Source organism: Fusarium musae, chromosome 3 (genome assembly GCF_019915245.1).
Source record: "Fusarium musae strain F31 chromosome 3, whole genome shotgun sequence".
NCBI lineage: Eukaryota > Fungi > Ascomycota > Sordariomycetes > Hypocreales > Nectriaceae > Fusarium > Fusarium musae.
The window spans coordinates 3,555,733-3,570,259 of NC_058389.1; the positions used below are offsets into that span (position 1 = coordinate 3,555,733).

The 14,527-nt window shown below is 47.3% G+C and overlaps 6 protein-coding genes across 6 annotated transcripts; 2 read left to right on the forward strand and 4 right to left on the reverse strand.

Moving 5' to 3' along the window:
* Window positions 1-1,823: 1,823 nt before the first annotated feature.
* On the reverse strand, window positions 1,824-3,290 carry J7337_004518 (uncharacterized protein; the record flags this gene model as incomplete). The annotated part of the gene is made up of 1 exon (XM_044822212.1): window positions 1,824-3,290. The coding sequence occupies one exon, from the start codon at window positions 3,288-3,290 to the stop codon at window positions 1,824-1,826; it is 1,467 nt and encodes a 488-aa protein (XP_044683545.1).
* A 732-nt stretch (window positions 3,291-4,022) lies between these two features.
* J7337_004519 (uncharacterized protein) lies at window positions 4,023-4,877 on the forward strand (the record flags this gene model as incomplete). Its single annotated transcript, XM_044822213.1, has 3 exons — window positions 4,023-4,498; window positions 4,549-4,691; window positions 4,744-4,877. 3 exons carry the CDS (start codon window positions 4,023-4,025, stop codon window positions 4,875-4,877), a joined length of 753 nt encoding a protein of 250 aa, XP_044683546.1.
* A 237-nt stretch (window positions 4,878-5,114) lies between these two features.
* Window positions 5,115-6,640, reverse strand: J7337_004520 (uncharacterized protein; the record flags this gene model as incomplete). Its single annotated transcript, XM_044822214.1, has 2 exons — window positions 5,115-6,207; window positions 6,255-6,640. 2 exons carry the CDS (start codon window positions 6,638-6,640, stop codon window positions 5,115-5,117), a joined length of 1,479 nt encoding a protein of 492 aa, XP_044683547.1.
* Window positions 6,641-10,821: 4,181 nt separating this feature from the next.
* J7337_004521 (uncharacterized protein) lies at window positions 10,822-11,287 on the forward strand (the record flags this gene model as incomplete). Its single annotated transcript, XM_044822215.1, has 2 exons — window positions 10,822-11,132; window positions 11,191-11,287. 2 exons carry the CDS (start codon window positions 10,822-10,824, stop codon window positions 11,285-11,287), a joined length of 408 nt encoding a protein of 135 aa, XP_044683548.1.
* A 28-nt stretch (window positions 11,288-11,315) lies between these two features.
* ALG3 (dolichyl-P-Man:Man(5)GlcNAc(2)-PP-dolichol alpha-1,3-mannosyltransferase) lies at window positions 11,316-12,721 on the reverse strand (the record flags this gene model as incomplete). Its single annotated transcript, XM_044822216.1, has 3 exons — window positions 11,316-12,224; window positions 12,272-12,516; window positions 12,571-12,721. 3 exons carry the CDS (start codon window positions 12,719-12,721, stop codon window positions 11,316-11,318), a joined length of 1,305 nt encoding a protein of 434 aa, XP_044683549.1.
* A 250-nt stretch (window positions 12,722-12,971) lies between these two features.
* Window positions 12,972-14,207, reverse strand: J7337_004523 (uncharacterized protein; the record flags this gene model as incomplete). The annotated part of the gene is made up of 4 exons (XM_044822217.1): window positions 12,972-13,795; window positions 13,847-13,944; window positions 13,991-14,128; window positions 14,182-14,207. 4 exons carry the CDS (start codon window positions 14,205-14,207, stop codon window positions 12,972-12,974), a joined length of 1,086 nt encoding a protein of 361 aa, XP_044683550.1.
* Between the last annotated feature and the right edge of the window lie 320 nt (window positions 14,208-14,527).

Sequence of the window (14,527 nt, forward strand, 5' to 3'; positions counted from 1 at the left end):
TATTTAGGTGTTGAGTGGCAGGTTGCAGGTGGCAGGGCAGTTAAGTTAGGTAGAGGTGGTAAGGTAGGTTGGGAGGTCAAAGGTGAGAAATGTCGTCAGTGATCCAATAAGTTCCTAGAGTTGGTTGGTACCTTAGGGAATCGCATCGACACTCGGTGGAGGAGGGGGTAAAATTGGCGGGGTTTTTATCGGGCGTTTTCCAAAGATTCAATGCGCGAGCAGAAGCACAGCAGAGCACAGCGCAGTAACACTGAGCTAACTCTGGCGACTTTAGCGGTAAGCTAAAAGACCAAGGAAGTTGATACTAGATTCAAAGATACAGGTAGGTCCTTTTTAGGAGACACAAGGAGGAGACCAGTGCAAAAAAGAATTTGACAAATACGAAAAAAAGAGAGGGTCGAAGGACAAAGCACAGCCCAATACCTACCTTTTCCTAGTACTGGGTGATGAATGCCCAAGGCAAGGCCTCAGGGTACGGATAACACCTAGGCACAGGCAGAGACCAAGACCAAGACCACCACGAGGAGCTAAGACCACCGCCGCTCTGCTGTTGGTGGGGGAGATCCAGGGTTTGGCTGGCGGGGAGCTTCCAATTTGTAGCGGCGTAGGTGTAGCTCTCCGTCCGGATAATAAGTCGAGTCGGGTTGGGTTTATGGTGGGTGACGGTGTGCACTGTCTGCAGCAGAATCGTTCAACAGATCCTTGTTTGTTCAGTTCTTCGGGGAAAGATACGATATGATCTACTGGGTATACGTAGTAGTATATCCTTTTGTCAAGAGGTAACCTCGGTAGGACTAGAATGATGATATGATAACGTGGACAAAGAGGCTGAACTCCAATGAGACAACCATACCCGAGAGAGAGTCTCCAAAGTTACTTGAAAGGAATGGATGTCTGTTTGGCACTTTTGTATATCATCTTCACAAGCATGTGTCCTACTCGAATTGCGTTTCAGGACCCATCACCAGATAGTTTCGCATGAATATGGGAACTTGGTTTGATGCTTGTGAAACCATTCTCTGAAACCCCAAACTCTTGAGCCTTTCTTATCATGGAGGCATAAGTAATACCACAAAGTTCCAAACCCGTCCATCAACAAGAATCAGGAGATAACAAACTCTAATATGTGCATTTCCCTTATTCCCACCGTGTAGCTGCAGTTACACTGGAAAAGCATCTGCATCTGCTATAAGTCACCCTTCATAGTCCTACGAGTCCTAGACTAGAGCCCCACCATTAAATCACCTCTGTCCTCCGATTAAAACCGCATATCGGAAAGCGGTCAATATCTGCAACGTCAAGATCCTTAACAATTAGTTGCTGTTAATCTCAATGTCTGGCAAATCATGTTGCTGATGTGCCCTTTCATCATCCAAGCTCAAATTAATGGTCAGGGTCACCCTTGAGGGTGGAATGACAAGGGTTCTAGGGGCCGTTAAAGGCTGAAGTGTCATAATGAACTAACTAGGTGGTTCTTGGCGGACAAAGTTCATTCTATGGTGATATATCGACAACTCAACAAACAGTCTCGGATTTTACGCACATGTACATCAAATATGACATGTTGGAAATATTAACTTCATTAAGCTCCGAAGGTTTAGTCCCACTCCATCTTTCTTCGGTATTGCCTTTCTGGCTACCAGCCCTACCGGTCATGCAAAACACCAACATCCGATTGGCTCGCCAACGGCGTGAAGCATCGTGAATCAACATCACGCAAGGAACTCTATAACGAGAAATCGTTCAATGTTCGTCCTCGACGAGAATGTACAGTTTTATTATGGTAGTATACAATGATAAGCTTTTATCTATTTTACATCTTGTCATGATCTTCGAACCAAAAGCAGCGCAATACTTCCTGTAAACACAGCGCCTGCTAATGCGCCCTCCAGTACCAATAATGAAACGTCCCGCATGCGAAGATCTATCCGTCGCTCGCTGTAGATGTCTTGCGATTTGGCTTTCCACCATTCTGGATCCATAAGAGCTTCTTGCCACATCCGCGTGGGCAGAGGTTCCGAGAAAGGCACTTCAGCCACTGATTCAAAGGCGGCAATTGGTTCCTGACTGGATTTTGTTTCCTCCACCATGAGGCTCTCACCTGGCAACACGTTCTCTGACGCCACGGCTTCAGCAATTGCCTCAGCCTCGGCCTCAGAGGTTCTCTCAACGGTTGACAGGGTCTTTTGGTTCTCGATAGCCAGCTTGACCTGTTCAAGCTCACCGCGAACCTCCTCCAGAACAGCCTTCTCCTCAGCCACAACGCCCCTGACCAGTCTCCTTCTCTTCCAGGGCTCTGCCACGAATTGTAGGATAACGAACAAAAGGAAGTTCATGCCCATCAGGCCCCAGGTACCCCAGGTACTCGCCCGTCGGATACGATCACTCCAAATTTGTTCTTCGTGGTAACGTTTCAGGATTCCAGCATTTAGTTGCTGGCTAAGGCGCTGCTCTTCCATCTCAGCCTCCGTTAGAGCCTCTTGGGACGATGCGACCTTGCCCTCCAAAGTATGATCGGCCCGGTATAACTCAGTAAAGCGCTCAAGATCGATAGGGGACCAGCTATCCTTCCGCGCTAATAGTGTTGTGACCTCACGTTGTGTTGTCGCACGACTGGCGTTCGATGTCTTGTATTCCTGACGAGCCTCGCGGACCCGCTCATGAGCTGCTGCAAGGTCTGCTTCCAGCTTGGCATTTTGATGCTTGATGGCCTCGATGTCTGTGTATCCGGTAATATCGTTCAGCGTTTGTGAGGCATTCATTGCTCGGGATTGCAGTCTATCCATAGCACCGCTAAATCTCTCCTTCAATTCGTTCATATGGTTCAGGGTAAGGTGTCGCAGGTTTTGAAGACCTGATGGTGCTTGCGATGGAGAGGTTTCATCGCTAGGCTTTGTATCTGTCTCGGCCTTGGGTGGCTCGGGTTCTGTGTCTTTAGGGGCAGCACTTTCGGGGGTGGCATTGGTAGATTTGACATCTTTCAACTTGGGTATATCGGCAGGCGGTTGAAGCTCTTTGAAAACGTTTGGCCGAGGTTTAAGTATAGATTCAAGCTCATCCTCGACATCTTTATTCGTCCTCGAACTCTTCTCAGAATCTCTAGGTGGCCGCTCCGTCGAATAGAGTCTTGATCGGAGACCAATGGCCTGGAAATTGCATCGCACACATATTGTTGAGCTCTGCACTATCGAGGGGCTCCAGCAAGACCTCCCGGCCCTCGCGGATCGATCAAGCCCAAATCGCGCATGGTTCCAGACAAGCCGAACCGCAGGACGAGCAAGCGGCTGCATTGCGACCAAAGGAAGCGTGTATCGCAGCGGCGGCGTCGAGGGTGAACGATTGGACTTGTAGCTCGGCAACAATTGTTGAGATGATGGGATGAACGCATGGGCCGAGCCGATAAAGCTACAGCCGGCTCCGTAGCCGGGGTATTTTCTGCCACCGGAGCCAGGCCGAATAGAGTCACCGCCCTGCTCACCTTGGCCAGGGTCCTTCACCGGGAGCGCTATTGAGTGCGACTTAGGCCAGTCAGGGTCCCAGGGGCTTTATTCCAGTGCAATTGCAGGGAGAAGAGGCTGTGGAGGGGCACTATTCAACGTCCTGCAGTTCCTGAGAGTCATGACAATGACGACAGTCGAACCTTGGCCAAGGCGGAACAACTGATAACGAAATATGCGGTGTTTTCTGTTATGTACAGTACGTGATTTATATTGCTACTCATTTTACTAGTAAGGATCCTTCAGTATCAACCTCCAATCAGCTCAGCTAGTTTATAGCAGGTGTTTCTAATTTCCTGTCGATCATTATTATTGTGATTATTTGTTTGTCTCTCATGAAAACTTGTGCCCCTCCCCCGCCATTTTCTTTGCTCGGTCATATCTTCTCTCAACAACATCGTCACTTTTAGACTACCGTTCTAGAGACATCCAATTCACTCACTCTTTTCATTGAACTGGAATAGACTCCAATAAGGATCTCACTGAGTCATAAAAACGCGCAATAATACACTGCAGACCGTCATCATGGCTTCCTCCGATACGCCAGCTCTCAAGAACGATCCCAAGTTCATCTTCTTTACCGACTTTGACGGGACAGTAACCACCGCCGATTCTAATGACTACATGACCGACAACCTTGGCTTCGGTGTTGAGCGCCGTCGTCAGCTTAACAAGGACGTTCTTTATGGAAACATGCATTTCCGCGACAGCTTCGTTGAGATGCTGGACAGCGTCAAGACCCCTTTCGATGAGTGCATTCAGATTCTCCTCAAGAACATTAAGCTCGATCCTGGCTTCAAGGAGTTCTACGATTGGGCTCAGGAGAACAATGTTCCCATTGTCATTCTCAGTGGCGGCATGACCCCTGTCATCCGAGCTCTTCTAGACACTCTTCTGGGTCCTGGTTGGGATATTCAGATTGTCAGCAACGATGTGAAGGCACGAGAGGGCAAGACTCTTAAGGATGAGGGAGGCTGGCAAATTGAGTTCCATGACGATAGGTAAATCTGAATTATGCGTTGATGTAGTGAGAAAATGCTGACTTTTCTAGTATTCATGGTCATGACAAGTCTATTGAGATCCGAAAGTACTCTTCGCTTCCTAACCGACCTACCATGTTCTACGCCGGTGATGGTGTCTCTGATCTTTCAGCGGCCAAGGAGACCGATCTTCTGTTTGCCAAGGCCGACAAGGGTGAGTAAAATATCGATTCCCAGTATTGTTCGCAATTAGTGACTCTTCATAGACCTTGTTACCTGGTGCGAGAACGAGAACGTTCCCTTTGTCACATTCCGTGACTGGTCTAGCATCACTCAGACTGTCAAGGACATTGCGGCCGGTACCGTCTCTGTCAAGGATGCTGCCCGTGGCCGTATCTAATCTGGTATGAATTAATGACATGAAAAAGGGGAATAGGAAATGGCATCCATGACGATTTAAAACATAAAGGATAGACTAGGTGGGAGCCATCTACTGAGGTCACATAGATTCATTATAGATTTGTGATTAGACTTGGTCAGCCTGGATCGAATCAACTCCCTGCATAATTTCTACCCTGGTCACTTCACTTGTTCATACATTTTCCAATTCCACTTTCTCCCTCTCGATGCCGCCTTGTCACTCAGTCCTCTTTTCCTCAGCTGGAATAAAATACCAGCACAACAACATGATAACAAACAGGAAAATTACAATCGGATGAAGGACAAAGGTGCCAAACGCCTGGGCCAGAAGACCCGTGACGAAGGGCGCAATAGCTCCGCCTGCGCTATCGCAAGCATTAATCATACCAATACCGGTCAAAGCCTCCCGTCTAGTCATGCCTCGAAGGAAAACGGCCGAGGCACACGGATAGATAGGACCAAGGAGAAGACCGACAATAGATACGGCGATAGTGTTGCCCACAATGTTAGGAATGAGCCAGACCAGAAGTTGAAAAGCAACGGCTCCTATGATGAGACCATACACAAGTTTCTTCTCGCCGATTCGCTGCGCAGGGGCAGAAAGGAGGAATCGACCGATAGTGATACCGGCCCAAAAACCTGCTGTTGCATAACCAACTGAAGAAGGATCACCATCGCGGTCGTTGATGAGAAAAGAAATAACCCAGCCAGAAATAGAGACCTCGGCTCCCTGGTAGGCGAAGATGAAGAGTGAACCAAGGAATACGATACGCAGATTCATAGCAAGAAAAATGCTGTTCGACATGGAGTCTCCAACTTGAGCTGTCTCCCTCTGGCGCGCCGCAGGACTCAACTCCTGTTCGTATCTCCAGAACGACCATATTCCTAATGCGACGGTTAAAGCTCCGAGCACACAGGTTATGATATAGTATCTATTCCACACGATGTTTGCAGCGGTAACGAGCGCGGTTGCTACGACAGGGCCGATAGTTGCCCCTATTCCGTAAGTCCCGTGCTGTACACCCAGCATGAATGTTCCGTTCTGCAGACCACCACAGAAGAGGTTTCCGATGGCCACATTTATCGAGATGCTGAAGCCGATAAAGAAGAATGATAGAACAACAACGATGAAAGGGGCCCCGCAGATGATGGGGATATATGCCAGAGTGACAAGGGCTTGGCTAAGACCAAGAAGTTTAGCTCGACCGAGTTTGACTTTAAGCATATCGATGAGTACGGCGGCGGCAATGAACCCAAAGGCTTTACCGACGAATATGAGAGAAACGGTGGCATAGCCAATGCCATAGTACCTAGGCATATTAGCTCATGTCCTTGACGGGAAATATTATCGACATACTTCTCCATATAGGGGATCAATGCACCAGTAGCACCATCGCTTAGAGCATTATTTATCTGGGATAGACAGGTCGAGAAAAGTCTAAAGCGGTTCATAAAAGGGTCCCAGATAGTTGGTGCAACTTCGACAGTCTCAGTATTCGAATCTGGACGACCCGGTTGACTCATTTCCAAGTCATCGGCAGGTTCGGAAGATGTATTTTCTGGTTTTGAATCCTCTCGGACTGGCAGTATCTCGAGGTCAATAGATTCTCTATGGCCTGAACCGACATGGGTTCTCGAGGTAGTTGTTGGCAGGGCTGTCAATGGACGAGACATATCTTGCTTTGCCGGAGTTGTAGGTACTGGCTGAACTACTGAGAGACCTGAAAGAATCGATGGCTCCATGGTGTATGAGCACTAGGTCACCAAGAACTAATAATTTGATATATAGTAATAGATGTTCAGGAGAATATTCAAGCTCATTGTGCAAGAGATAAGTGTGCTTGAGCCGGGCTGTCTATGGTGACAAGTATGTGGTCTTGGAATCGGTTCAGTATCAAATTATCATGAATCTCTGCAAGGTCAACTTGAGTCACCCGGTCACTCAGATCTTGATATCCCCACGGGACATCCTAGCGAGTGGAACGCCTCTATTTGGTGGTTTTTGGAACCCTGCCATGCTAGGAGGGACAGCCAAGGGGGTAATCAAGCCGAGTCCACTTATACAATACCATACTCTATGATTTACTGAATTGCACCGAGTAATTTATCCAGGCGTCACGGGAAGTATATGATGTTGTAACTCAAGGTATTCTCTAAATAAAGATGAGACATCGGTATACGTAGTTCTCAAGCGTAGACACATGCAATCACCTTGAGGCGCTGACAACATGTAACATTATATTGACTGTTGTGTTACTGGTCACTCAACTTCATGATAATGAGGTTGGCTCTAATACCACTTTTGGTAACACCCCCAGCAACCCACCACTAGCAGCCGAGCAGTATCCTACTTAATGCGCAATCACGATATGAGTGTATAGCCCGATATGGTAATTTCACGAGATCGGGTTGGTACGATCGGACGATCCAGATCGAGTAAGTCCGCCACATTGTGGACGGATTCCTTTAGTCTTCACAAGCAAGCTTTGATGTGCTGAGTGACAAGAGTTAATCCGCTAGGCTTGTTACACCATTGTTGATGGCTAAGTAGCTTTTATGTGATCTGATTGGAGATAGGTCTCTTACAGCCTTAAAGCCTGGAGTATATGCCCCAAGGGGCTCTGAACGTTAAATGATATACACTTAGATCAATCCCTGCATGATGATGGTTATATTTGCCGACTAAATGAATCTCTGACTGGCTGATCCATTTGGATTACAGTCCTCAGGGGTTACAAATGTCCTGACCGGTACTTTGCCACTGTAGAAATATTATGGGTATACTACTGTTATTGATATGAGCACGTGACTGCTGAGTAAGGAATTCAGTCAATCAGAGGTAATAGATCCTCTTCCGCTGTGGGGCAAGGTACAAAGCTAAAGTGCGGAATAGGATATTTGTAACCCCTGCGGACTGTAACAGAATTAGGTCCAATTTTACCTCCGTATTATCCTCCCTTTCACTTTGAATAACCAATAACAGACCTCAGGACTATTTCCGCCGCGGTAAAAAACACTTATTCTATTGCGGAATTTAACATTAGAGTACAGCACCTTATTACCACGTGTTGTCACAGTACGCAGCACAGTTATAAATATTTAAAACACGCTGTGGCTTTTTGCATAACAAAATAGGATAAATTGCATCAATCTCCACATTTCTCTTTCTGCATAAACCAACCGTTCTTTTGTCTTGGCCTACGATGAGCACTCGGCATCAGAGAGCAATTGCTTTCTAAGTACCCGTTCAGTCTCTACACTTGAGCATGATGTATCCGTGAACTGAGGTCATGAAACGGTGGTCCTTTCAAGCAAGTCGGCAAGTGTCAATATATCACTGGTCGTGATACCGCCAAGTGCCTGTGGGAGTTACAAGTCTGGGCCAGTCACCGTTTTCCAGCCAGGCAAGAAAACAATACCTGATCGATCATACACGTAGGGTCGAAGCAAGTTAGGTATCTAATGCAGGTACTATATCCGGGGACAATGAAGGCACCTGGACAGGTAGCAAAATTGATACAACCTACAATGACCCCAGATACACCTATCTCTTGATTATTTTGTGTGTGCACCTTAGTACTATTTAGATATCAAGGGGCCTCCTGCTTTGAATTTTGGCCAGGTATCAAGACTGCCTTCAGTAGACTACCTACCTAGTCAATGCTCATTGCCTGCCACATTTAATGTTTGGCATGGCAGTCACGATAATTCCTTGTTTCCTGACGATGACAGGAAGGCCAGAGGTGCCTGCTTGATAAATGAAGTCTTGATACTCGGGGTAGGAGCGAGCTCCTAGGGACCTAGATGACCCATCTTCTCCTTGTCCTCTCCCTCTCCTTTTCTCTCTTATCATCCTCTTCATCTCTTCATCTCTTCATCTCTTCATCCTCCTCTTCTCTTCTTCCTGAGCCTTGATTGATAAATAGCCAGGCTATTCAGAATGTCATGTCAGGTAAGCAATTCTTCTCTTTAATCCTTCTATTCCATCGACTGACAGACTCTATAACCAGAGCTCATCGACCCAGCCAACTCGTCGCAAAGTCAGATCTACCTCGCGAAGGATGCAAAGAAAGGCCTGAAGGCTGTAGACTCCTCTTAGTTCCAAGTCTACACCATCCCATGTGCGATGCAGAGCAGTCGACTCATTCAATCGTTCGAGTTGCTGGATGAGAGTGGCAAAATCCCCAAGGATGCAAAGACTACTGAAGGAAAGACTGTCAATGTCAAAGAACACATCGAGGGCTTCCAAACCCCTCTTATCTAGAAGTTCATCAACGGCAACATGTCCAAGCTAGGAGTGCCGACCCCTGACAATCCATTTGTCTTCGACTATTCTGTGTCCCAGGAGAAGACTGATTTGACGACTGTGAATCCGGCTGCGACCAAGGCAAACCTTCCAACTCCTGACTCTCTTGTACCAAAGTCCTTCCAATACAACCCATCGCCCTTGAGTAGCTTTTTCCAAAGCACTCTGAATTACCGCATGCTCACACATCGAACCAAAAAGCCACACTATCACAAGGAGAATGTCCTTTCTCGAATGAAGACATGGGCAATGTCCAGTTCTGCTTGGGTATATTATTCTTCTGCCAGGATATCTTTGTCAATCATTGGATTGGAAGCTCTGTCGCACCTCTCTGCTTACCAGCTTTTTTTGGGAAACGACCCAATCCGTCACCAAGCTTGCCAGATACAATTGCAAGCAAGTCAATCGCCCTAATGGATGGTATTTTTGCTCAAAAGTCACAAATACGGCGAAGGCACTCAGTCAGAACATTGTTTATTGGGTCGAAAACAAGTTTAATGGTCCTCGAAGGATCATTGCAACGAACGTTTTGAACTACCCAACAGACTCTGAGGCTTGAATGTAAGTCTACGGAGTCATTCTGAGTGCCCTGTTCTAACACTGTCTGCAGATGGCAGTTCTCTCGAGATCAAACATGAGAATTTCTACCCTCTCCGGAATGTTGACGATGACCTTAAACCAAGATTGAGGTTTACTATCGGCTCTTATACAAAGTTCAAGATCAAAAGCTACCGTAGATTAGTCAACAGTCACGTTGGAGATGCTTTTGAGATGACCGGGAGATTTTTGTTCACGGGCGAAATCAAGGACTCTGATTACATGGGTGCGTTTACCTCCTGTGCGCGCAAAGAAACACTACTAATCCGTGCTGATTAGGTGACGACAACTGGGAGGAAAGACAGAAACAAAGAACTGGGCTGACGGGTTCAGCGGTGTTTCGAAGGAGAAATCGCCGGCTTGGTCAAGGTTGGTGAAGGGGCTGCTGCCAATGGTGAAAGGGTGTTCAAGCGAGCTCTAGATGGCAAACTCATTGGGGGCCACGGTAATTTACGTGCCGGAGGTGTGTTCATGTTCAAGGGCATGGGCTATGATGAGAACCACAACTTCTTTATAACCATTTACTATAGCACGCCAACTTCAGGCAAGGTTATAGTATATATATTTTCTAATATTTTCTAATATATCTTATATAATATAGTAAAAGCTTGAATTACTTGTCAAGTAGTCTTAGCTCTATTAGCCTTATTTTAAGATAAGTATTGTTTTAATAGATACTAGTGGAATTCAGTTATGTGAGAGAAATTAATTGCAGTACGGGTGTTTTAATGTTGGTTATAAGACAGACTTCTGCAATAAACATATGATGTTACTTTACTAGTCCCTCAGATATTAACTGATGAACAGAGCGCACTCTATGTTGACATCGGAGGCGCCAAATCAAGCAAGTCCGCTCTCACTTAAAGATCATTATGGATAAAGTAATACTTGGAGCTATTCTGTCTATCAAGGTATATCGCTCTATCGGTATCTGCCCCTCCAAGCAACCCCTCCATGTCCTTCATGTCTAGAAAATTCAAAGACAGACATTTATATGATAGCAATCGATATAAACTTCACGATGGGACGTCCGAAGCGAAATGTTCTGGCGGCCGCAGAGGCTGCCCTGACACCCCCCGACACTCTCGAGCCCAACCAATCTCTGGTCCGCGTTGTCAAGCCTGAAGGAAATAACCTGTACAGCTGTGAGCTTCCAAACGGCAAAACCCTCGTACTGGAACTGGCCCAGCGATTTCGAAACACCATTTGGATCAAGCGTGGCGGGTTTGTCTTGGCTGAACGATACGAAGACGGCAAGGAGGATACTCGAGCAGAGGGAGAAATCGTCAACGTTGTCCGTGATGAGAAGGCCTGGCGCAAACAGTCTTATTGGTGAGTTCTGTGGTATCTATTCGTCTGAAATGAACTAGGCTAATCAAGTCTATCGCAGGCCCAAAGAATTCGTTAAAAACACATACGACATGAGCGACTCCGAGGACGAATCCAATGTCGGAAAAATGCCCCCAAGTGACTCCGAAGATGAGTGAAAAGGAAAATGCACTTCTAGATCCAGATCTATTTGTTCTTATCATCAACATTCCCGACTCTGGCAGCGGGAACAGGAACGGCAAGTCTGGCTGTTCCCAGATACACCAACACAACGGTCGCCAGCATTGTGTTGACAGCGATGGTTGAGCTGAGGTCGGTGCTAGGGTATACGTTCCAAGCCCATTCCTGCGCGGCCCAGATAATTGTCACGATAACGGGGTCTTCAGTGGCTCGCCAGAGGAGATAGGGTGTCGCCCAGGCGAGATAGGCATAGAACTGGTAGTGTAGTGACCGAGCGAACAGAAGACCAATGAGGTTGGCGGAGAGCATGGTAGTCATGACGTACTCGGGGGTGACGTAGTGGGAGATGCGAAGCTGTTCCTGCATGGTAAATGGGGACTTGAGTCGCAAGAATGAGGGAATCAGGTCGTAGAGCGATCGTCCAGTCGGTTGGATCCATCTCTTGGAGATGAAGATCAGGAGCACCAGAACGTGGCAGGCCAGAAGAGATATAGCAAAATACTTGCTGAGGAAAACTTCCTCGCCCAACATGCGCCAATTGACCGTCCACTTGAATTGAAACTGTCGTGACAGCTCAAAGGCCCTAGCCGCATACCCACGAGGGTTTTGGGTGATAAACGGAATTCCGATGGCGAACTGGACCTGTGCCATGAGCCATGCGAGACGAAGGCTAGGCCATAGTCCTCTACCCAGGAAAAGAATGACGCCAATGGCAGGTAGAGGCAGCAGTAACGACATTTTGATCCCAAGACCCCAAGAATACACCAGACTTCCAACGGTCCATTGTCGGCGCTGGAAAAGGAAGATGGTCAGCCATAGGAAGAAAACGGCGAAGCAGTCATTGAAACATCGTAGGACGAAGAGGCTATGAAGTCGTTTAGAGGCGATTAGGAAGGTGAACATGTACGGAGGGACCTAGAATTGTTAGCAAGCTAACTCAACTATTCCGGAATATTACTGACTTTGGCTTTCCAATAGCAGAGCATTACCAATGCCAACGTAGCCATATACAACACAGCAAATATTTGCTGCGCCAGAAGAATATTCGTGCCTTTGTCCGTGATATAGTAAAGTCCCGTGTAAGTGTAGACATGCGCCGCTGGATACACCAAGGGACCAGTATCGCCCACCATCTTGGTATAGTCTCTCTCGCCCGATACAAACTGCGAAATCTGCTGCATGTACGCAACCCAGTCGATCTCAGTATCTGTTCCATGAGATTAGCTTCATCATGAGGCTTTGGGAATTGGACGCCACGCACATGGGATCTTCCATATGATCAAGCCACAACCAAGCGCGTCAGCCAGCCAGAGCGCGATGGGGATGAGCTTGGAGAGCGCATGGCGGCCATTGAGGACGTTTCTCAGGAAGCGCACGCCCTGGCCCAGGGTGCCAGGTGCAGATTCTGGCATTTTTGATAAGGGAGAATGCGCTGGCTTGTGAAAGGAGGAAAGGAAAGCTTCATCCAGTTAAAACAGGGGCTCAAGAGCTTGGAGAGAGCTGGTTACTTACGTGTGGGAAATGCGGGGCCCCGCGATATGCATAAATTCTCATTCTCATATTCTTCACATCAAACTTCAATTCTTATTAAGCTGAGGACAATCATAAGAATGAATGAATCAAATATTCATTAATTAATGCCAATCTACAAACGTGGTCAATCTACAGCTTAGACTTGGCAGCTTTGCCAACCTTGTCCACAATCTCAACTACACCCTCAGCACAACCATATGAGCCTTGATATCCCCAGCCAGAGTGGCCATAGTTGTGCACGATCCACGTCTCATCGTCTAACTTCTCCTCCTCAAGTCGAAGTCCATCTCGTCTCCAAGGGCGCAGTCCCACAGCGTGTCGAATCACACTCAGTCCCTTAACGCCCTTACCATCAGCGACCTCTGGGCGTGCCTCAACGATGCGCTGCATGATACGTTGGGCGATGTTGGGATCTGGCTGAGACTCCCAGTTGCCGATATCGTAAGTTCCACCCAAGATTGTGCCACCACCAGCTGCTCGCTGCATGAGATACATGACATCGGCACCGCCGTCCTCAACTCCAGATGTGATAAGCATCGGTGTGCTCTCGTTGCGCACCAGCACAATCTGTCCGCGCGCAGGCGCCATAGTCTCATCCTTAACACCGCCCAGTTTCAAGGATCCTAGGCCTGTCGCGTTGACGATGATGTTGGGAACATTAACCGTGTGGCTAAGTTTCTTGGCGTCACTGATATCGGTCAGGATGGCTCTCTTGAATACAACGCCGTTCTTCAGACATTGGCCAACAAGCCAGGGAAGGTAGATGGCGGTGTTGATGCAGACAGATGTGAATTCGCAGCCTGAATCGTAACCGCGAGTGACTTCATCAGGGTTCTGTTCTCGGAAATCCTCAAAGATCTCCTTATACCAGGGCTCCTCCATGAAGAGTGCATCAGGGAACGTTTGGTTCTTTGCTGCTTCTGCGTCCTTCTTTCGTCTTTGAATGTGGCACTCTGCTAGATATTAGCCTGTCATTTTCCATGAGAGAAAATATGGTGACGCACTTTGGAAGTGAATGCCCGCTTCGGGGACTTGTTCGCACAGTTTCTTGAACTCTACCCAAGTTCGACGTTCCCATCTGCTGCTTTCTCGTGTGGCCATGCTGGAAATCGTGAGTAGGATGATACAAAATGGGACAGATCACATACGGGCAGACGTTTGCACCAGCAAATGGCGAAGCATATTCAATATCATAGTCACCGGGCATATGCTTACCCACCACAGTGATCTTGTTGCCCTTGTTCTTGGAAAGAAGGTAGGCAGATGTCAAGCCAGAAACACCAGCACTTTCACAGGATCAGCTTCATTCAGAATAGATAACTTGTCAATCAAGACTCACCCAACGACGACGATTGTGTTCGCCATTTTGATATGCCACGTTTTGTTTGATAATTGGGTATTTGGTATAAATCTTCTCGGAATGGAAAAGTACTCGATTGAACTCAGGACTAGACTATAGAGGAGAGGTTGTCGCATTAACTTATACGCCATCTCGTCGGTTCCCAGTTGAAGCCCCGATCTCTAAACCGGGGGATTGGCTCTTGTGATTGGCTCATCAACGCGGGGCCACCGAAACCGGGATCGGCTCTATCATGATAGTAGCATAAGATAAGATAAGCCAGTTGCAATACAATGGCTTGAAATTGCATATTGATCAGCCAATCGATTTGTTTTGGAAGCTATTG